The sequence below is a fragment of the Sander vitreus genome, chromosome 7, assembly GCF_031162955.1.
Source record: "Sander vitreus isolate 19-12246 chromosome 7, sanVit1, whole genome shotgun sequence".
NCBI classification, from domain to species: Eukaryota; Metazoa; Chordata; class Actinopteri; order Perciformes; family Percidae; genus Sander; species Sander vitreus.
The window spans coordinates 18,043,710-18,067,441 of record NC_135861.1 but is presented as its reverse complement, the minus strand read 5'-3'; the positions used below and the strand labels follow the sequence as shown (position 1 = coordinate 18,067,441).

The following is a 23,732-nucleotide window of genomic DNA, read 5'->3' as shown; positions in this document are numbered from 1 at the left end:
GGTTATGGTTAGGGTGAGGTTAAGGTTAGGGTGGGGGGCTAGGGAATGCATTATGTCAATGACGGGTCCCCTCAAAGATAGTGAAACAAATGTGTGTGTGTGTGTGTGTGTGTGTGTGTGTGTGTGTGTATAGTTAGGTGTATACTATATACATTCATGTGTGTGTGTGTTGATGTGTGTGCTATTTTCCATGTCCTTGAGGTAAATTGGGCCCGTTTTGAGGGGCCTTGAGGACAGCGCGGGAGAAACCACACACATTCACACAAGCAATCCAATCAGTTTGTTTATTAAACACAGCACCTAATGGTAATTTGTGAGTGTGTATAAGATGTCCAAATAAATAACATTCAGTCCAACAGAGTAACTCTCAAGGTCATGAGCTGGAAGAACAGTTTAAACACAGATTTGGTCTTCACAGCTCCAGACCACCCACTTCTATTAAACACACACACACACACACACACACACACACACACACACACACAGACACACAAGTTAGAAGTTACTCATTGGCATCCTGCTGCTCACACCGGTGCTCTACAGGTGACATTTGCCTGACAGTTCAGTCTTATGCTAAGCAGCCTGCCTCTGGCTGAGTTTCCATCAATGCCAGGATATTGAAATATTGATATAGCACTCTGCCTGCCTCTCCAAGCCACTATCATCCAGATGGTAATGGACGATAGCTCCTAGTGAACTTCCTCTGACATCTGATACTCATGTCAACATGTCTAAGTCTTATTACTGTGCAATGGCAAACCACACAATCCCACCCGCGCCTGCCAAATCTCACACTCAGATCAGTTTAAAACACTTGTAGAGCTCATATTTATCAACGCAAGTACACACACACACTCGCACATCCACATCGATGCACACCCACATCAGCATACTAGAATACAAAATGGACTTATTGTTATCCAGGCTATTGCGGTGCCATTTAGTCATGCCTCTCAAACTACAGTCAAAACTCCTTCAAACAGACTTTGACTGCGTCGCGTGATGTCTCAATACAGTATAGTTTCACAGACATGGAAGAGACTGATGGCAGAGTTGATCTGCAGTGACTGCCGCCCTTTGACCTCACAAATTCCAATATTCATTATTATTTCAAGATGAAGGCGTTCAATTTTGCCCTCAGATCTGATCTTCACTCCTAAAGAAACCTGTATACGGTCTATTTGTTGTCCCTCAGCGGACGATGGTCTGCTACTTCAATACCATTTCAGTTTCCGCTATTGCACAAGCTGGTCACCAGGGACCATTTCAATAGCTACTTTTCCAGAGGTAACTGTTTCAATAGGCTTTGCTGAGATCCTGACACCAGTAAAATAGATCTGAGCTTATTTCTGCAAAGACTCCTAAGTGCCTTCTTTTGGTTTCTGTTCAAATGCAATGATTAGTTACAGACTCATTGGATGGAAAAAAAGGTATAGGAAGCTCCAACGAAAAATAAATGTCTTTTCAGTGGGGGATGAGGAGAAGTAGTAATTTAGAGTTTTAGAAAACAAACATTGTAGTTAAGGCCATGGTATGATGTGCATGTCCTACTGCCAACCAGCCTTTCTCTATTAGCTGCACCATTGAAGCCAGAACAGCATTAGAGTGGAATCATGCTTTTTTTGCCAACTTCATTTGTCAAATGGATAATTATGTCGAAATTGAAGATGGATATTGAAAAAGGAAAGAAATGTTCAGACGTTCTTGATAGACATCAATAGAACACCGTCAGTTGCCATTGACCAACTGTTTCCATGATATCAGTGTGTATTTATGTGTGTACGTGTGTGTAAATGATCGTACGTATGAGTGCATGTTCCGCACTTAGCCTCCTAGTCGTTCCACATCAATCTCATTCTAATGAAAGGCGCCTTGCTCTTGTCAAACCATGGCTCCAACTGTTTTTTTCTCTTAATTTGATTTGGGGATGGTAGGAATTTTTCTTGGCCCCTAGACTACGTTGATAAAAAATTCCACCTCAGCATAATTCAGCTCTATTGATGTGATTAATAGATAAATTAACAGAGTGTGTAGTTCAAACACATGGAAGAGAAGTGGGAGGGGTGGTAACAAAGGTGAGACCGCCCAGCTATCAGAGCAGATCAGTGAGGGCATCACTGAAGCATACTAACTGCTGATTATCCTATGTATCACCATGTCCTATTGCCTCGAAGTAATAAACAAAAAGAAAGAATGAAGACCTAGACAGCAAAGACAGCAGCATATTTTGGGATACTATCTCAGGTAGTGATAGGACACCACAGCGGCAGCATGGCCGGGATGGTTGATAGGAGTCAATGATGAAAGAAGAAGGCGAGGATAAACAGGTATTATCAGAGAGAGGGCGGTGTGGGTGTGTGGGTGTGTCTGTAAGTATATCCATGTATGACCTTATTCACCCTTACTCCATCAATAGAAATTCTATCCCTCTCTCTGTTCAGAGGTCCAGCCTGAGGGTCAACCACTTAACCTGGCATTAACCTCTGAAATTATTTGAGTAAAATATAGACATGTGGAAAAGTGTGGGTGTGTGGGTGGGTACGTGTGGGAGAGAAAGAGACAGGCAGATAAAAACCAATGTTGGCAACGCTAAAAGGAAAAGTTTTGATTGACCTACATAGTCCCAGCTCTGTGGTGCATCTGGAGTATCAAGACAGCCAATATTGTAAACCTTAACCCTCACCTACAATATACTCCTGGCCTATCAGCAGACTATCTTATCACCAAGTGAAAGAGAAGCAGGGGGGTGCTGGCCTCCACTCCCCACTTCTCTTACAGTTGGATTTCACTTTTGTGATAGTCTGAGAGAGAGCACCTGAGAACACTACAGAGGGCTATGTGGATAATCCAGAGTCTCAGTCTTGAGCTGATAGCAGGAGCTAACACCATGTTCCACTCACTTTCACTTAAGCTGGTAATATTGTGCGTCCAAAGAGGCAAAGCCAAGAGTGAAAGAGGGTTTAAAAACATCCAGTGAGTTATTTTATTCCTGTCAGACCATTTTGAATGTTCTGATTTCACCTCTGTATTTATGAGGTGAGTGATGGCTACAGATAATGATAAGATGAGCATGAGAGACTCGACCCAAATGGCTGATTATGACGGGAGTCGAAGGAAAAAAGCAGAGTGAAATGTGATCTCCGGAGGTACGAACAGCATTGACTTTGATACTGATGATAGGTGGACAGCGTGGCCGACAGTTTCCCTTAAAACATCCTCTGCTAGTTCCAAGTTGCAATTAGATAAGAAATAGATAGTGCATCTTTGATAATAAAGCAGAACATTTGAAGAGAAGGGATGTCTTTAATATGTAAGTTAGATGAGTCACCAGTCTCAGTCTGTACCTGAGTGCAGGCATTGCTCCCCTCTCATTAATCCATAGACATGCAGTCTACCTCTCAGTCGCCTCTCTTCATGCTCCATCTGACTGACAGCTGCGTGCAGATTTGTGTGTTTGAATTAAGAGCAGATCTACTGATCAAAGCGCTAAATGAAGGCTTAATGAGAGGGACCTGAGATCAATTGAATACAATTTTTTTTACAAGTAGAAAAAGGGCTGGGCAGGGATGAGCGATTACACTTATTATCAATATCAATGGCGCATTCAATCAAAGGGAGGTTTGCTACCTGCTTTTTTGAATTAATTTAATCACCTCATTTGAGGTTCAAAGGGATTAGCTGTGTGCACTTTGATACTATAGAGGTGAGAGCTGAGCGAGGAGATAAGAGGCATCATGATACAGTTTGATACGTTTATGAGCGGTGCTTCAGAAGGACACTCTGTATGTGGCTTTTAAAATTTTATTTTCTCTCCTCCCCATAGTTTAAAACAGGAGGAAAGCTAGACTTCTTGCCATAAGCAGATTGGTTTTGGTTTTTAAGAACGTGGAGAGATCCAAAATGGGGGGAAAAAGTAGATGAACTGCAGTTAAAAGGAGATGGGGGGCTGCAGAAATAAATTGGAAAGGAGGGAGATAGAGTTAGGGAGGGCAGGCAGTGAGGTAGAGCCCAACATCAAACAATTTATCACTCTACCAGTCACGACATGCCTGGCCTTGCCTCTCCCTGTGCTACCAACAAGTGCTGTGGACAGACATCAAACGCTCTCGCTCTAAAACCGACCGTGTTTGTGTTTAGAGCCTCAGTTTGTTTTTCTGAGCACTATAACTTGTTGTAATTATAATGTGTTTACCATAACCTGCTATGCATCATCTCGCTAAACCTCCTAGACGGGAGTGGATGTCAGAAATGTGCTTCTCCCTGCCTTGGAACATCATCATCATCTCAGCATATTTCCAGAAATGGTCAGCAGGCTATAAAAATTGGCTTGAGGACAGGAACATCCTCCTTGGAACAGTTACAAAGCAACAGAATGTCTCCATAAAGTGTCAGAACATGTGAGTGATACAGAGGAAGCAAGATCAACGGGGCTCTAAAACATTGTCTCTTGACAAACACTGCAGAGGGAGCTGCATCCAAGACCCCCACCCCCCTTTTCCCCCAATGCAGGCAAATGTCAGCATCGATGTTCAGCATCACTTTGCACTGTGTGGTTCTGATTATTACGCCATCAGCAACATCTGACCTTTAGCGTTTTTTACGACAGCAAAAGTTTAGATCAGCTATTCAATACACGACAATAAATCAAAGTTTTGAGCATTAAGGTGTTACAAGACTTCATTGCTCCGATTCGTTCTACTCGTTCTGTGGCTCAAAGTCAACGGAACAGTTATCCAGCTAACCTTTTACTTCCATCATTATTAGCTCATGCCTCACAGGCTGCAGCTGCAAGAATTAGCAAAGAAAACAGCGGACTGTTCAAACACCCCATGCAGACACACACACGTACACACACTGCAAACTTCAGAAGTAAAAGAATCAGGTGAAGGCTGACACATGCACACATTCACGCCCTTAGGGCATATCTGTGGGCAGCCTTTTGTCAAACCGAGACTTAGCTGAGTTCTGCTGAGTGGTCAAATCAGATAGCGGCCAGGTCGACTGGAAATTTTTCTAAACGTTTTGTTACGCCGTGTGTGCTTTCATCAGCCCTGTGAGAGTGAAACCAATACCTTCTACTTTGTGAAGCACTGTCCAAATTGTGCCTGTAGCACTGAGTATAGACGTCAAGGAATGTGGAGGCTGAGTCAAATTCTTGTTTTTTTATTTTAACGTGCTCATATTATGCTCATTTTCAGGTTCATAATTGTATTTAGAAGTTGTACCAGAATAGGTTTACATGGTTTAATTTTCAGAAAACACCATATTTTTGTTGTACTGCACATTGCTGCAGCTCCTCTTTTCACCCTGTGTGTTGAGCTCTCTGTTTTAGCTACAGAGTGAGACATCTCACTTCTGTTCCATCTTTGTTGGGAGTTGCACATGCGCAGTAAGTACTGCTAGCTTGTCAGTTGCAGAGCATGAGGGAGTGCCACGCTAGCAGCTAGGTGAGCATTATAACGTGTGTTACAAAGTGACGCACGTTCGTCACGGAAGTAAAGGCTGGACTACAATAGAGCTGTTTGGAGCAGTTTGTGAACAGTGTTTTCTGTGGGAGATGGTAAGTCCCTTTGGGGTGGACTTTGGGCTTTTTCACTTTGTAAATCTATAATGTGCACAAAAATATATATAACACAATAAAGGAAAGGGGAAAAGCCCAAAAGCACAATATGAGCACTTTAACATATATAACAATATTGTTTAAGTTGTTACCGGCCAAGAAAAGTCTGTTCCGGCATTAAACTCATTTAGTGTATTGGCACCAATGTCAAAACATTTCTAATGATACCCAACCCTACCTATACTTAATGCTATATAACTAAATCTTTGCTTGTTTCATTTTCCCCAAGCCTGTTCTGAAATTCTCCTATGTGTTGTTTGTGTTGGCTGTCAAAGGCTTGTGTCTATATGTGTACTGCTCCTGCTGAGCTGTCCAGCTGAAACAAAGTCAAGTGGGGGGAGGAGGGGCGAGAAAGCAGCGGCTTGGATGCTGAGCACAGAACCTGCTCTCCAAACACTTTAAGGACCATATATTCACTCTCTGAGTGAATATCAGGTTCCCTTTGCCTCCCTTTTTTGTGCAGCCATCCCAGGATCTACTAGTGTATTGCTGCAGGCAGTTTCTTGGTAGGAGAGATCACTGAGGTCTGTGCGTATCAGAGGTTTGAAGAATGACTGTTTCTTGTCATGTGTGAGTTGTGACAACTGAGTTTTATAAATTGAATGCGAGTTGAATGATTTTGTACTCACAGTTCTGATAACAGCTGCAGTCGGTGGAAGGCTCTGGGCTGGATCTCACTGATGTTGTTCATGCTCAGATCCCTAGAGAGAAAGAAGGGGGAGCATAATTATCAAAGTATCAATCAATGTATACCTTATCAATGTTTTTTGAAGGTACTTGGGGCATGTAGAATTACAAATGTTTAGAACGCGGTTTTCACATGGCAATCAATCATCAAGAGCGAGTAGTTCGCAGAGAGAGGTTAGAGGGTTAGGTAGAGAGGTTGGAAGACAAGAGGGAGGAGAGGGAGATGTAGAAGAGAAATTTTCCCCAATGAATCATTGTTGGGCAGCTGTAATTTCCTCCTCGTCCCAGTGACGCTTTCTCTTTTCCAGATGTCTCACTCTACCTTCTCTCAGATCTGACCCTTCCGTCTCCCTCCATATCTGTCTCCCTCTCCTCTTCTTTTTTCCTCCTCAGGTTTCGCAGGAGACCACCTCCTTCCCCTTTTGTTCATGGCTGTAACACAGACACACTCCATTTCTCAGCCTCTCACACACACTCTGACGTGAGAGGGTATGCTGGGGGCTAAGTGTTGACGCAGCTGCGTTGCGGTCAAAAAGGGAGAGGCGCAGGATGCTCAAACACATGCATGCACACACACACTCACACATTCAACGCACACATGTACATTTTTTAACACTTGGGATAGTATGAAGATAACTTATGTCTCAGCCTCTGGTAGAAAACATATATAACCTTGTGGCCCCCAGTCATGTAAGGTCATCCCTTTGATAAACACAATGAAAGCAAGGGGGGTGCTACGTCACCCCTTCTTTGCTTTCACAGCCCTTAGGGTCTCGCATGAGTCTTCAAGAGTGAGGCTTGTATGTGCGTGTGTCTGTGTGTGTGTGTGTGTATGTATGACACTAACCATTGCTCATAAAGCCAGACCACCGGGCTAGCAAGTGTAAACTGTGCTCTCAGAAGCCCTTTGCAGTTGGGAGTTTTGACACACTGGCTGTTTGTTTGTCAAGTCAGCCAAGCTGACGGGGGGCTGGATAAATCTATCCGCAGACGTGATCTATATTCAACGTCTGGGGCGATGTGGAAAAACCACGCATGGCAATATTCTGGTTCACCAATTTGGGTATTTGAGTAGCCTGTCATATTTAGCAGTATTCAGTCTGGTACCCTGTCAAGTATAACATTTAACATCAGGCGGTCAGGATGTGGACACTGTCAATTTGTGTGAAGAGTGTGTTCTCACCATGCGATGAGCTTGCAACATTAACTGTGTCCTTTCGCTATGAGATTTTGTAGGTCAGATAATTACGGTACGTAGCCTTTTGACATTGAATATTTTCCTTATGAAAGCATAATTTTGGCATGTTCATTTCCCTGCATGGGAATTTCCTGTTACACATGCCCCCTCCTGGGAGGTCTGACTGCAGAGAGAGGGTTTCAAGGTGTTACTCAGGGACACATAGACAGGGTGGATGTTTTCGATCAGTGTTGAGGGGAAAATGGTTGATTCTCTGACATTGCTTTTGTCTGTAACAGAACAAAATAGGGCATTATTATTCCACATCACCATTAGTGACCTTCCTCTGCATCTTGTGTTTTGATAGGCCACCACAAGCACAGGAGTGGCATTATACACATTTATGCTGCGGAGAGTGGTAATGCATATTAACAGCTGGTAGTGGTAATGCACCATAAAAGGTAGCAATGGGCCAATAAAAGAGAAGAAGGAGACCGCAAGCCAGAGTAAATGATGCAGGTGTCCAAACATTCAGACAAGGCTTTGTTTCAGGAGGTATAGGGCTTCAAGGATACGCACAATGCAGTTTGGTTTGAAACATGTTATGTAGCCATGTTTCTTTACAATAAAATCTTCAGAGGGCACCTTTAAATATTATAGCCTCATTATAAGCCCATAGAATCGCTTACAGTTACAAATGAAAGAAACATTTAAAATGTTCACATGCACATCAGCTCCTCAAAATATAATACAGCGTAACTAATTACTTTTCTTAATAGGCAACAAGTAGAATCATTCAGTAAATTTAAGCAAATTAAAAACTTTTTAAACCTTTAGACCTCAGGTCCCCCTCTCAACAAAAGTACTGGGGTGATGTAATGTGAATTATATACTTACATTTGCATATTTTTGGCACAATCTGCTCAGGCTCCAAGCAGTAATTTGGGAATGAATGCAGCAAGTGTAATGCACTGCTGCTTGATTAAAGTCAGAGGTAAATATAAGTGATAACAAAGTTGCCATGGAGATGACACAGCAAGCAGTAACGGCAAACCTTTTGAAATAATCAAGACTGGGTCACATCACGTATTACACAGGAAGCACACAATCACTTCATGGGGCCTCATGAACAATACACATCTTAATCCTATTCACTGTCTGTGTACTAATATTCTTCTGAGAAAAATATGTATTGGAACATTCTGGGGGGATCATTAAAGCATAGCAACACATACACATGCAGGCACTCACATAGACACACACACACATCACGCAGCTTCTGGGGATGCGCCCACGAATGGACACAACTCTCCATTATCTGGTCCTGATTAAATAAGCCATAAACAAACGTTGTGTGAAGTCCATAACAGCGGCCTCACTCAGACAGAATAAACACACAGCAATGGAGAGAGAAAATGTTTAAAAATAAAGACACACAGTGGTGAGTCATGGGGAAGGGTTGAATGCAGCTCAGCTCTGCTGTGCTCTCCAACAAGCTCATTGGGAAGCCGGAGAGAGAGAGAGAGAGAGAGAGAGACATTTCTGCTGTGCAGGCCAAGGCCTCCGCTGACAACTTGACGTATCGTTGGAAGGCGCTACGCTATGGCTTGTTTTTAAAATCAAATAACAGCTGTGGCTTTTTTAAACCATGATAATTATGATTGATGACTACCACATGTGCATTGTGTCGGCTGGCGCTGTGACGTGCAGATATTTTCAGCGCAAATAAACGGCCGCAAAAGAAATGAGAAAGAGAGCGCTTAAAGATTTTGCAGGCTCCGCAGCGTATGGGAGTTTCACAATTAGAACTGGGGTTTCTGTGTCCCAGTCTGTGTTTTATGGGCACCTCTAGTGTGTGTGTGTGTGTGTGTGTGTGTGTGTGTGTGTGTGTGTGAGAGAGAGAGAGAGAGAGAGAGAGAGAGAAAGGAGACTGAGTGCAAGTATATGCGTCAGTATTTGTGTCTGTGTGTGCAGTGCAATATTTCTTCCATTTATAGGTGACTGCGGTGTGTGTGGTAAGATGTCTGTCGCTCATTTTCACACCCCTATTGTTTTCCAGTGAGCCTGCAGATGTGGGTACAGTCCCTGGTCGTGCTTTCACCACATCATACGTGAATGCTGCCAGGGCATGGAAACAGATTGCTGTGTGTGTGTGTGTGTGTGTGTGTGTGTGTGTGTGTGTGTGTGTGTGTGTGTGTGTGTGTGTGTGTGTGTGTGTGTGTGTGTGTGTGTGTGTGTGTGTGTGTGTGTGTGTGTGTGTGTGTGTGTGTGGGGAGGCAGAATGGAAGTTCATGTTCACGAGTATTCAGTAGGGAACCGTCCTGCCCTATCTTGGCCATCGCGGCGTCACGAAAGCAGCCTGATATTGCTCGCATAACAACACATCTCTCAACTGACAGAGGCACACAGGCCATCTCCTCCCATCAGATCTCCCTCTGCTTGCTGAATGATTAGCTAAAGACTCCTGAGCAGTATTAGGAGCAGAGGATGCAGACATGGAGACCCATGCTCATCCCTCAACAAACACACTCCCAAATGTGCCTCTTAACTGTTCTTTTTATCCCCCTCTGCTCTAAACCTGCAGAATGACTGACAAAGCCCCCAGTGATCTCTTTCTGTTTCCCTGGGGAGGAATTACATTTTCATGTGCGTGCATGTAATTTTGTGTGTTTAAGCACAGTAGTGTGTATGAAATTGTGGCCAGTATTGCAGGAATTGGAGGAGTAAAACGAAATTGACATTTTGTTCCATTCTTATTCCCTCCATCATTCCATGATTTTATACACAATGGGCTCTGATAGATCGTTTATTCTTTCCTCTCCGCAGTGTGTGAGTGTGTGCATGTGAATGTAAGAGAGAACGGTTTGGCATGGGAAGAAAGGTAAAGCACTGGATATTTGACTGCTTTATGCTGTGATTGATAGAGTAATAACCAAGGCAAGGAGCTTGTCTTAAGGGGGGAACAGAAGCATGAAGAAGCAGAGGTACATTTCCATTCATCAGCCTTGGACCTTTCTCTCCCTCTCTCTTATGCCACTCTATCGCTCACACTCACTCTTTCTCTTCCCATCTCTGTTTCAAATTTCAACTGGAGCATGGGGTTACACAGTCCGGTGGTTACAATAATGTGATTTATCATATTTCCTCTTCACCGTCAACAGAACTACTGAAGTATGTTATCAGCTCTGTGATCAAAGCTTGTGTGTGGGTGTGAATGTGCCCCTAGCTCCGTTGTAGCCAATTTCAAACTGGAAGCATTTCTGACAAGAGTTGGTTGATTTAGCGCAAAACAACTGGCCACATCATATGAAAAAAAAACGCTAGATCCACAGGCACTCGTACACACTCCAGGCTCCGGGTGGCTTTTGTGGATTGAATAATGGACCACCCTGGTGAGTGAATATACCCTCAGAACAGGGCAGATGCGATGAGCAGTCAGGTGTCTGTTTCTATCATCAATGGTGAAATGTGTCAGTCAGACAAAGCTGTGCTGGAGCATGCTGAAGTGAGATGACTTGATACATTTCACTTTGGAGAATTCCATTGTCTCAAAGTAAAACAAAAACAAAAAACTTGTATGGAGAAGGTTTCTGGCATGTTGCTCAAGCATAAAATTGCATGCAGGTACAGTACATAACAATGCAGCAAAAGCATGTAAACAAGCAGGCTTACATTGTTGCCCTTGAGAAGGATGTTTTTCATGACTCTCTCTCTCTCTCTCTCTCTCTCTCTCTCGCTCTCTCTTAGAGTACACACACACAAAATCACTTCACAAGAGCCATGCCCTGAGGTCTTCCCTCTCACTTCCTTCCCTGCTCTCTCTCTCTTTCTCGCTCTTTCTTCTTGCCTCCCTGCCAATCCCTTTCTCACTCGCTCAGGTGGAGACTCTTACCAGACAAACAGCCAATGATGGCGGTAAGCTCTGCACCTTTGAAGGTGGCTTTTCTGTGAGGAACATTAGAGTAATAGATCTTTAGTGGAAATCAACAACCAGAGCCTTGCCCAGAAGGCAGGAGTTCTGCATTAGTGCTGCTTAAGCCACACCTTGGCTGTCTTTTACAGTAACTATGACAGTAATGGCTTTAGTCGGATTCAGCCAGTCTGATCCTCTCCGCTTAGTGCTTTGAAACAGTTAAGGCCACGATGAAAGAGGATCTTTTATTCCACACAATGCAACTGGTAGTCAATGCTCGGGCGTCGCCTTAAAAAGGGCCTAAATGGTTGTGTGCATTAGTGTGTGTGTGTGTGTGTGTGTGTGTGTGTGTGTGTGTGTGTGTGTCTGTGTCTGTGTGTGTGTGTGTTTGAGCAGAATGTGTGTGCGTACTGTGTGTGAGGGTGAGGTCTAAGTGTTTTTTCTATCTGAATAGACTGACTGCTTTGGCATTCAGTTTCTCTCTTGGTCACACATGAGCTTGCTCACACACACACACACACACACACACACACACACAAAGAGTCAGGAAGGAGGGTACAATGCTGTCCTCCCCTCCTCCTTCCTCTAAAGATGTGTTTTTTTTTTCTCCCTCTCTCCCAGACTTCCTGGGAGGGGTACACTGCCCTTTGTGTCCGAAGGCACTCTCTCTTTATCTTTCCCTCTCTTATTCTCTCTTTCTCTCATTCACGGGGCACAAAGAGCGAGGGAGAGGACGAGGAGAAGTCTTTCACCTGGACAAGGAGGGCCACGGGGAGGACTCGGCTACAAAAGAGCAAAGAAACAGAGAGGGAGGGAGGAAGAGAAAAAAGGAGATAACGAGAAAGAAAAGGGAGATGCGTCTGTGTTTTTGTGTTCCCATGTTTTGTGCTCTTTTCCGCTCGCTGTGGTTTAGGGCAGAATGACAGGCGGATGTCTGGGTGAAGAAAGCGGCTGTTTAGTCTGAGGCCATGTCATGGGAAACATATTCATGCCCTCTGGGACTTATTCATACCCTGGTATACCACACATACACACACGTGCACGTACACACTCTATGTCCGCTCCTTGTCCTCCCACACACACCCTGTCATGAGACGGAGAGGGGGGCTAGGGGGTGAGGTGAAAGGTCAAGCACTTCAGTAATGGAACAGGAAGTGTTGGAACAGTCGGCACTACACAACATACAACTGCCTCCAACATGTGGACAGAACTGACAGGCAGCTGTTGTGGGTAGGACATAGCTTTGCAAGGCAGAAAAGCATTCACAGCCCTGCCCATAGTCCACTAATCTGTTGTTTTGGCATGTATATTTTGTCTGGCTTTCATATATGTTGCTTACATGACATGTGCCAGGCAGCGTATTTTGTTTCTTCCTAAATCAAAGCTAGCAGTTTGTGCCACATGAAGGAAATATTTCATGATCACTTGCCACTGAAATCTGTTGAAAGAATGTATGGAAAAGGGTTACAAATTTCACCACTTTTTCACACATCCTGAAAAGGTATCTCTTACAGAGGTGTCCTTTCCTGCACGCTGATTCAAGGCAAATTCTCAGCAGTGGATACAACAGTAAATGAAACCTGATGAGTATTAGTGTCGGGCTCTATTATGACCTCATTTGTTTGAATGGCAGAAACAGGAGGACACTGGATCTAGTTAGAAGACTGCTCAAATCCACTCCTGACTCGCTCCTCTTATCTATGATCAGCTCATCTGCTCCATCTATTTAACAGTAACCCATGGATAACATCTAGACCTGAACTTAGATCAGCACTTGATGAAATCTTACCCCATACCAATAAGGACATGTGGCTGCTGTTGGTTTAAAGAGATTTAGTTTGGCCTATTGCCATGCGTGTAAAAAGTCCAGATTTCCTTTTTTGCTCCTTCTCAGACATGTAATAGAGACGTGTAAGACGAGTAAGTCTGGCTGCAGTTGCAGAGGCTCTGCAGTGGCAGAATTCTCTCCAGCCTCCCTTTACAGCAGATGGAAAATGCACCTGTGAAGTCCAGTCTTAGCAAGAATTATACTATTGCCTTATGCCATCATAGTGACCTGACTGCTGTTTCTGCATTCAAATCATTTCACCAAACTAAATTAAGAGCATTGAGGAGTCATCTCCTTTTCCCCTACCATTCATTTCTCCACCTTCTGTTTTCTACATCCCCTCTTCCACTCCCTGTGCAGTATCCCCATTTGGCTACGCTATGTACATATACTGTATGTGTGTGTGCAACATTTAAGTGTGTCAGTGATTGCTTCTTTGTTCCCTTTAGCTAACTCCTGTCCCAGTGGTCCCTTCTCCCGACCTAATCCCTGCTAGCATCGCTGTATCAGCACTGCTCTGTGGGATGCTTTGATGCGGCACAGGGAGATTGGATAGGGCATTAACCATCATTAAGTCAGTATGTGAGTGTGTGTGTGTGAGAGCAAGCAATCATGTGTGTACATACATCCATTCTTGTGCAATGTGTGTGTGTGTGTGTGTGTGTGTGTGTATTGTTGGAGAGGGCATTAAGTATCATTAGCTCTTACTAGTCATCACCTGCACACTGCCAGCCCCACATGAGCCACTTTAGTCGGCAGGCCTGGCCAGCGATCACACAGATAGGCAGACAGAGACAGACAGACCCATGTTGAGGTACAGGGGGAACTTGGAGAGTTATGTCCTACATGCACTGCTATCAACACTCAACTATTTTAGTCATTTTACACTTCACTTTCTATTACCAAAATGTTTCATGAGCCGTTTTCATCACAAAACTAAGTAATTCAACTTAAAGCACCAAAGCTCAGTGCTTTACAGAAGCGAGAAAATAAAATGGCGAAATACAAGAGACAAGATGAGACCCAAACTACACAAATCATAAAATATAAGGTTATACGATCAAGAGAAAGCTTAAGAAAACAAGCAAGTTGTAAAATATTTCTTAATTATTTTTTTGCACTGATTTGGTTTCTCTTTGTGATCTAAATCAAGGAGCAACAACAGCAAATGAGGATCTTGTTTGCAGCAAACTGGGGTAAACTGTGTCTTCTTGCAGCAAGAAACTGAACAACTTTTGGATGAGTGGAGACATCAAATCCTAATTTTGTTTTAAACCAATCTGCTCATTTTAAGAAAATATGGTATGTTACTGTTGAAAATGTATAAAAATGTATGTGTATGTGTTATCTAACCCAAGGCAAATGCACTGACACAAATGACACCTGGCAAACCCACAGGTCATGCATGCACATGTGTATATGCATGTACACGCACTAGAACAGTTAGGGACATTTGTCGTGGCCTGGCCCAGGAATAGATAATGCCTTCTCTGTAGTGGAAAAAAGAGAGAAAGTGCACTTGCACTGATTCATGCACTCACACACACACACACGCACAAACATTCCCATGGATTCCCAGGGTTAGAAAGGGGCTGAATAGGAATCTGGGCCATGCGGGCATTCTGAATCATCTCAGTCAGAAGCAGCCCTTCACCCTTCAACCACACGTCACACAGAGCACATTCCTAGGCCCCGTGTCATACTTGCATCATGCTGCTATCACACAAAATATACAGATTTACATATCTAGTCGGTTGGCACAGGTCTGACCCAACCACGGTTGTGTTTAGTCCACATGCACTGTCCACTCCAAACACATTATCCATTTTACTTCTCTGATCTCCACCTCCTCCACCCTAGTTCACTTTAAGATCTTGTGTCGTGATTGCTTTCTACTTTTTTCCAAAGGACAGGATATGGAGCAGTAGAGCACACTATGGCCTCTGTGTCTTCCCTGCCTGCCACTCCCGAGGGAATTGTCATTGTTTCCATTGTTCTCCTCTACCTGCCTACCTGCCGTCTGTCCCTGAGCGACATTTAAAAGCCTCCCAGGTTGCTCTCAGGAAATCACAAACCACTGCACTATCCAACGCTGACTGCCTATCCCTTCTCTCCAACACCCTTCTGGCATAAATATCACTTTGTAGCAGGCCGAAGTGGCTTTTTCTGCTAGTGTTTGCCGCTGGGCCTCCAGGGAATCTAAGAGAGAGTTGAGGAATTGACACTTTGAAGCAAACACTTCAAGTTTGCAGGAAGGAAGGAATAAAGAAGTAATCAGAGGAATGGAGAAAGGAAATACTTTGTGCAGAAAATTCCTCTTTATGCAACTTTATAAGCAGAATAGATTAACTATGATGACATAGGTCACTGTTTTCTTCCTCTGTATAATGCCTGTAACTCTCTTCCCCAGCTCTGATCACAGCTGCTAGTTAGTTGACTTGTAGCCAAAGCACCTCCTCCCCCAACACACACATACACACACCTTGAAAACATTTACCATTTGGATTGGGTACACACCCTTCACTTTTTCTCACTCCACTGCCCTGAGCTATATGCATTGCACATCAGTGATCAGAAATTCAAACTTAGTGCTGGATGACCAGCTTCAACACCTGCTTTGAAGACACACACATACACACACACCTGAAGCACTTAATGTATGGATTCTTGTTCTATCTAAAGGAGGAGGCCACAGGAAACAGGTGAGGGAGGAAGGATAGACAGAGAGAGGGAGGGCAGTGTATGGAGGAGGCTACCATAGACATCTGGAGCCAGAACACTGATGCTAGAGCTGATAGCTGCTGTATAGAGAACCCTCCACTGACAGTACACACACACACACATACTGTTCTTTTTTTCTCTGCAATTCTCTTATTTTTGTAAATTCCCCCCCCTCAAATCCTCTTCCCCCTCCATCCCTTAGAGCTTTCTGTCTCTTTCTCTCAGACATGATGTTTACAGTGTGACCCCTGGTCGCTCGTGATAGGAATCATTCCATCTACATAATGACTAAATGACACGCACACGACTGTTACAGTCATGGCCACCATACAGGGTCAGGAGGATGTTGTCCCCAGTGTGTGTGTGTGTACTGAGTCTTCCAAAATCTTCCAATACACATTTCTCTGTCACCAATTTTTAATCCTCACTTTTCTCCTCATCAGCTTTCATCCCTTTTATTCATCTTCCCTCTCTGCATTTTTCTTACACTCTTGCTTCACCTCCACTTGCTAGAAAAAAAATCTCTCAGCAGTCTGGGTGGTCTTCAAACACGAATGCACACACACACACACACACGCGCGCACTCACACACTCCTTGGTTTTCCTCTGTCTGGTAATGCACTAGCTGTGGTTTCTTGTCCTCGGCAAAAACTCTGTTCACCGCACTCACCACTACTACGAAGCTCAACTCTAGTCACAGACCAGGCCTGGACTCATACACTCGTTTCCTCTTACACACATACACACACACTGGTGACCGCTGAAGGAAGAGTGAGATGTGTGAACATAAGCACCTGACAACCTTAGAAACCAGCCACATGAACATATAAATCATTCTCAACATGATTAAATATTTGCGGTGCATATATCTATAAGGGGGACAGCTGACTAATGAATTTGCTCCAAGCTAATATTTGTGACAGATGGGTACTTATTGTGTCACTGTGAAGCCATCTCTTATGATGTGTTACCTCGCTTGCAGCTACACATAAAACAACATCGATCCCGGTGTACGTACTGTACGCAGTGTTCTCAAACTCAACACACATTAACACACATGCACACATACCCTTTGGCACTGTCTTTTCTCTCTAATCTAATATCAAAGAAGTGTTTCAAAGCGTCTCACATGACAGCTCATTTCATGTGTTGCCCACGGAAACGATTATTGTCATAAATCTCTACCGACTCAGCTTTGAGTTGCTTAGAGCACCTTTGCCTCAGAAAAGTTCAATTCTGTTGCAGAGTCAACCTGTATTCGCCTCATTGTTGTTATACAATTGTTTTTGTTGGTAGTATTACATTATGTATCTGCTTATATGCAACAGGGTCATCCAAATGTATGTGCAAAAAAAAAATTAAAAAAAAGAAAATAGAGTGAATCATGCATAGCCTGAATTGCCCTCTCGGCCACTATTGCATGAGCAGTTGTGCTCACTTTGAAGAGCTCTCGGATGACACCGGTGAATGATGTCATATACTTTCACAGCGTTGTGTGGATGTGGTTTGTAATGTGGACTGTTCCCAAGCAAATCCCTGTGACCTCGGCGGCCTACAGTATGTGCTGGAAGGCTAATCCAGCCTCCACAGCGCAGTGGGGCGTGCTGGACAGTTCGACAGATCCTGGTGGGGTTTGGACTGGCTCTCCGCTGTTGTAACCTTTTATAATTCAGGACGAAATGAGAAACTGTAGCCTGCTGTGCTGGGTTTGTGTGTGTGTGTGTGTGTGTGTGTGTGTGTGTGTGTGTGTGTGTGAAAGAGAGAGAGAGAGAGAGAGAGAGAATGTGGGCAAGGTTAGGAAGGGGAGGTTATTTTGTTTGTGTTTGATGATTTTTTTCAGCGAAGCAAAAGAGAAATCTGTGATTCTCTTATCTTAATTTGTTGCGGCATCTCTCCTGCTGTCTCACATTCCCTTCTTCTCCCCTCTGCAGTAATGTGTGTGTGTGTGTCCCTGTGTGTGTGGGCGTGTGCGGTTGGTCTCTGAGTTTATTTATCTTATTCTAAATCAGCCCTCAAACTCACTAATTGGTCCAGTTCCACTGTTAGGTAACAAGGGGAAATGAGCAATTACTCTTGTGTTTGTAGGGAATGAGTGTGTGTGTGTGTGTGTGTGTGTGTGTGTGTGTGTGTGTGTGTGTGTGTGTGTGTGTGTGTGTGTGTGTGTGTGTGTGGCTGTAGTGGAGCAGTTAAGAGCCATGAAGACTTTCACAGGGAGGGTCTTAGGTCATCACTGTTTTTATTTTAGTGGAAGACTGAGAGGTTCAACACACTCCCGCTCAGATTCATCCCACCTTGTATGTGAGTGTGCTGTCTTAGTTTTGTGACATGGTAGAGTGATTCCTGGATTGACTGAGAGACCATATTTCACCTCCATAAACTCTACATGTGTTTTAGCTCTCAAACGAACACAGTGAAATCTGGCCATCGTAGGCTCCCAAGACAGCTGAAGAGTGAGGCATCATTCAAGTAGTCTTTTATGTGTCTCTTTTAGAGTCGCTTGCTACATAAACTGTTAATCTTTCCTCCCTCCCTCTAAATTCTATCCAACCAGTCATGTAATAGTTGTAGAGCCCCAAGTGAGCAACTGCTCTATCACACCCTCTTTCCTGGATTAGTCTTCTATCACTTCAATATCAGTTATCAAGAAGTGTCTCTAATCTGTCCGCAGAGGCTTACGCAGTGAAGCAATTTGAAAGATCTGGCTTCAAGCCACAGCAGGGTTGTGTAAGAAACTGCTCAGAACTGATGTCTTTAACATAATTTAAGTCTAAAGCTTCTCTTATGGGTCGTACAAATTCCTGGTGGTCAAGTGGGCTTAATTTCTGCATCTCATTATGAAGAACCTTGTTAATGAGTAACGGTTATGATCATGTTTCTAATTGTATTAACAGTATGTGCCATTTCTCTAGCCAGCCTGTCAAACACATACTTACTAATCTTATTTAAAAATGCAGTCAAAGTCCTTCAATGAGGCAATTTTGTCAGGTTATCAAGCAAAAAAAAATTAGATACAAATTTGTGTAAACATTGAGTTTTGGTGTCAAACAACAGTGAGATACAGATTATTGGCATAAAACTCATTGAACTTAACACACATTTAGACATCTGTGTTCAAACACTTCCTTTTTCACAAACACATGCTTCTGTCATGTGCTTGCAGCTTGCACACACGCAAACACACTTGCATACATGTCCACAAAGGAATATACATGCGCACACTCTCACGCTCGGTCTCCAGTTGGTGCTCAGAAACCTGATACTGAAAGAAGTTGTCCAGTAATTTTGCCATAGTGGTCAACACACCCACTCTCTCTCTCTCTCTCACACACACACACACACACACGTGTTCCCTCTTGGCCCTGTACGTTTTATGTACATGCGGGTTCTGCTGTTGTTTCCTGGCCACACATCCAAGAGACTGTTGGCTTCTGCTCTATTTTTAAAAGAGGTCTCCCAGCTTGACTAGCATTTTTCATTTACAAATTATAAGACTAGCTGTTGGGACTCACGATTGGCAGGCACATTTATTATTGTTCATATGAAACAAATTGGCACTAAGTCATGATAAATGAGAAAGGAAGTGAAGAGGTTTTGAGAGCACAGAGTATGAGGGATGAGATACAAAGTGGATACACAAGAAAAAGATGATTTGGGTCAAGGAAACAGGACAAAGTGAGAGGCCTGGAGGTGAAAAGGTTAAAGTGAAATGGGACAAGATAACAACACCCAGGAACTCCCCAACTGTTGTAACAGCAGCATGATACTCACAGATAAGTGGTGAGAGGGCTGAGGTTGGTCGGCACAGACGATAGTCCCAACTCCGAGCAGTCCACCATGATGAAGATCCCATCTTCTTCACACTGGCACGGAGACGGGCACAGCGGGGCAGCTGGTCCCTGTCTGTCCTGGATCCGTCCGTACCCCCACACTCTGGGGACGGACCCCCAAACTCCTCCAGCCACACAGAGAAACAGAAGCACAGGCAGCATGTCTGACTGTCCACCTGTCTGCAACTACACCTGTAGAGATTTCTGTCTTGTCACACTCTCTTTTGTCCTCTCTGATGTTCGAAGAAGCAGCTTTGATCAAGTGAGGAGGTTCCAATGTTTCTTTGTGTTTCCAAATCCTGGCTCCTGGCTCTGTTCAAAAGCCTCTTACTGCCTTTTTCTCCTGTGCAGGTTGTCTGTCCCTGTCACAAGTTCTATCTCCTCATCTCTCTATTCCTCTCAGTCAGCACTTCATCCCTAGGGGTTAACTTTGTTGTTGCCTCTCTTCCCTCTCACTCTGCCCTCTCCTTCCTCATCATTTTTCTCCCCCAAACACAGTCACTCTTTCTCCCTCTCTCTCACTACTTGTATATATATATATATATCTCTTGCTCTCTCTGTCTCCCTCTCCTTACCTATTGTAGAAGGAGTGCATGAGTTGTGAATGAGCCACCCTCATTGGCCCACAATTTAGGGATGGGCTGGAGCATCTCCGGAAAGTAGGAGGGGCCCGCGATTCTCGAACTCTACCCTCTCTTACTCCCTCTCTTCCTTTCCCCCTTTTCTAATGCCTAGAAGCTCAGTGTGAAGAGAAAGAGTGTGTGTTTAGTTTGAGGAAGAGAAAAGAGGAGGAGGGCTGGGTGGCAATGCAGTACTGTGGTGTGAGACCACAGTAGATTTCTCCGTGTGGGACCTTAAGAATGGAACTGGGAGAAAATGAGAGAGTGTTTATAGCTGAACAAGAGAGGAGGAAAAAGCAAGCTCTGAAGGATAAGAATGAGTGTGTATGACTGTGTGAGAGAGATGCAGAGGGTCAGAGTGTGTGACTGGGAGTGACTGTTTGGAGGAAATTGGAATTCTGACACTTCAGCACCCCTCAGTCCCCAGAAAGATTCGAATCCAGTGTCTCGTAAGTCACACCTTCTCAGGTTTCTGCTGCTGGAATGTCGCTATCACACGCACAAACACAAATGCTTGCATATGCACACGCACATTGGACACCCATAGAAAATAACAGATTATGAGTGACCGACGCAAAGGAGCTCACATATCAATTTCACATGCACACACTCCAGTCTATAGAGAAAAAGAGTGTGGATTTGTGAAGAAGTGTCAGCTGCCTCGGGCTAAAGCCTATGTCTGTGTGCTCACTTGCAGTTTTTCCACAGAATCTTAAAAAAAAAAATCTCGTCTGACCTCCCTTTCTTTTATTACAACACATAGTTCTTGGCTGCGTATATTTTATATTAAAAATTAAATCTGTGCTTTTCCTAAAACACTGACCACAAATGAGGGCTATATACAGCCGAATGCAGAATGCTATAAAATGACTCTGCTTCATATGTTACACTACTGAGCTTTACATGCTGTGCACCTGTAAGTACAGGATGTTGCATAACCGCCTAATGATGCATTCCAGTATAATTATAACAAATCAAAGAAAGCAATACTGGCTTGACATTCAAAGCAGAGCTAACGTTAATCTTTCCTTTTGTTAGATTTCAGGCGTATTACCCAGCAGCTAGTACTAAGAAGTAAAAAGCTGCTGTGGAAAACTAGGCTGTTCTCTTAGTTCCTGGAAAACTGAGGCTTGAGGAGCCAAGGCTTTCAATCGGCAGCAACAGTATGTTACATGCACGCAAAAGCACACATGCAAAACCAGAACAGAGATGCAACATGTTGCATAGAAACTGGGCCTAGAATAAGTGCACACCATGCTATTTGCAAACGATACAGTTATAAATGTCTTTGCACACAGTCTGACTTTATCTACCCCTCCGACTGGTCTGTCTGTCTCTCTATTCTGTCTTTCTTTCTCCACCATCCTCTGTAGGCTGAATAGTTTCTCATTAATTAATTAACATTCCTATGCCACTGTGTTTTCTGAGGGGCCTTTGTTATGTCCCCACAAAAACTCTTTCAGAGCTGTTCTTCACATAGTCTCTCATGCTCTCTCCCCCTCTCTCTCTCTCTCTCTCTCTCTCTCTCTCTCTCTCTCTCTCTCTCTCTCTCTCTCATGCTCTCTCGCTCTCTCTGCTCTGTCTTTTCTCCCTCTTTGTAGTGGAATGCACGTTGTTGCTCTCTCTGTCTATTGTCGGTTTAAAAATATTGTGTGAATTGTTTTCAAGTGATGTTTTATGGTATTTTTTCTTTCACTACCTCAGATGCAAAACACCTTGCATAACATGCACATGCTCTTCATACTGTGCACCTGCAAACTCTTCCACTCCCTGGGCTCTCCGCCTCTCCCCTTCTTGCGCACAGAGCTCTGTCATCTTTTTAAATGCTCTTTAATTGTCTGGCCCTAGGGGAGCCCTATAACATATGTACTGTAAAAACCTGCATGTCTGGTCTCCTACCTGTCTTTCTCGGCCTGTCTCTCTCTCTCTTATTGGTCTCTTTATCATCTTCTCATTGGTTATCCTTCTTCCCTTCAATCACAAATATGCAGACAATCAGACATGGCGCTCCTTACTGTTAGAAAAGTCAGCTACGTATTTGTTTAAACTGTGCCGACAGTTATAATGGATGTGTGAAAGGTTATGTGTTATTTTTCAGTATCACTTAGATTAAGCCCTGTGTGTCAATAATTAAAAGGGGGGAGGGGTTAAATCAAATTCTTCTCAGGGCTCCAGAAAGGCTTGGTCTGGCCCTGGGTTGAATGAATGGCTCAAACACACAGACACACAGTTGTTGGCATGTGTGCAGACATTTGTACATGCCACTGAAAAAGTATGCGTGCACTCGTATTCTTTCTCTCTCTCCCTTTTTCTCACACTCACTACCCTGCTCACACACACGCTATCAAGCAGTCAGCATCAGATCAAAGCCATAGCTCCCTGCCCTCTCCTCCCCCATCCTCCCTCTCTCCCTCTCTAGGCTGTAAACACTATCCAAGCAACGGCAGCCTTGAAGACACAAAGACAAGTAGCTACCTGACACCTGACACTAACTTGAGAGCACTCACCGTGGTCTACACACACACACACACACACACACACACACACACACACACACACACACACACACACACACGACTACCTGAGCTCCTTGCAGCAAGAAGAATCCATTCAGGGAAAGAACAGAGAAAGCAGTCGTACCTCACCTCCTCACCCACATCCCCTGCACCACCCCTCTGCACATCCAACACCTTCCAGTACCTCTTATAAAGAGTATGTCTATTTGTACACACTTGCATGCAGATGCCTGTAGATACGTATGCTCGCAAATATGCCTGTGTCTGTATTTGTGCAGAGGCAATTGAAGGCTAAGTCAAGTACACTCAGCGGAAGCAAGTGAAGCGGCGTGTGTCACCGGTGGCGGCAACCTAGGTGTGTTCTCTGTCTTTTCAGGTGAAACCACCTGAAAGCCAACAAAAGAACCCACTCCTTCTCTCCATCCCTCCCTCGTCCCTCTCCTCCTCTCTGCATCTCACAGTACAAAGGACAGAAATGATTGAAAGAGTCAGAAGGGGGATGAGGTAAGGGGATGAGGATGTAAGGGTGGGGGGTGGGAGGGGGTGCTGGTGAGTGGGCAAAACAGGGGTGGAGGTATTTTCCTGTGTGTTTGTAGTTCGTGTGGGACAATAGTAGGACTGAGGATGTGGTTAGTCATGGAGTTCAGCAAAGCAATCCATCACAAGCATGCTCTTCACCTCAGTTGGAAGGTTGTAGGTTTGTGTCTTTTCTGTAACACACCACAGAACTGTTATTGCTACAGCATTTGTATTTTGATCTTTTACAGCAGCATGTAACAAACAGGACAAGACACAAAATACACAACTATACACAACAGTACAT

The 23,732-nt window shown here is 44.0% G+C and overlaps 1 protein-coding gene across 1 annotated transcript in view; it reads right to left on the bottom strand.

Moving 5' to 3' along the window:
- The window catches only part of lgr6 (leucine-rich repeat containing G protein-coupled receptor 6), a 44,459-nt gene extending 21,701 nt beyond the window's left edge, over positions 1-22,758 (bottom strand). Inside the window, exons 1-2 of the mRNA XM_078255088.1 lie at positions 19,715-22,758; positions 6,250-6,321 (exon numbers count right to left, since the gene is read on the bottom strand). Coding sequence (XP_078111214.1) covers positions 6,250-6,321; positions 19,715-19,935 — 293 coding nt within the window. The 5' untranslated portion in view covers positions 19,936-22,758. The remainder of the gene's footprint in view (positions 1-6,249; positions 6,322-19,714) is intronic.
- Between the last annotated feature and the right edge of the window lie 974 nt (positions 22,759-23,732).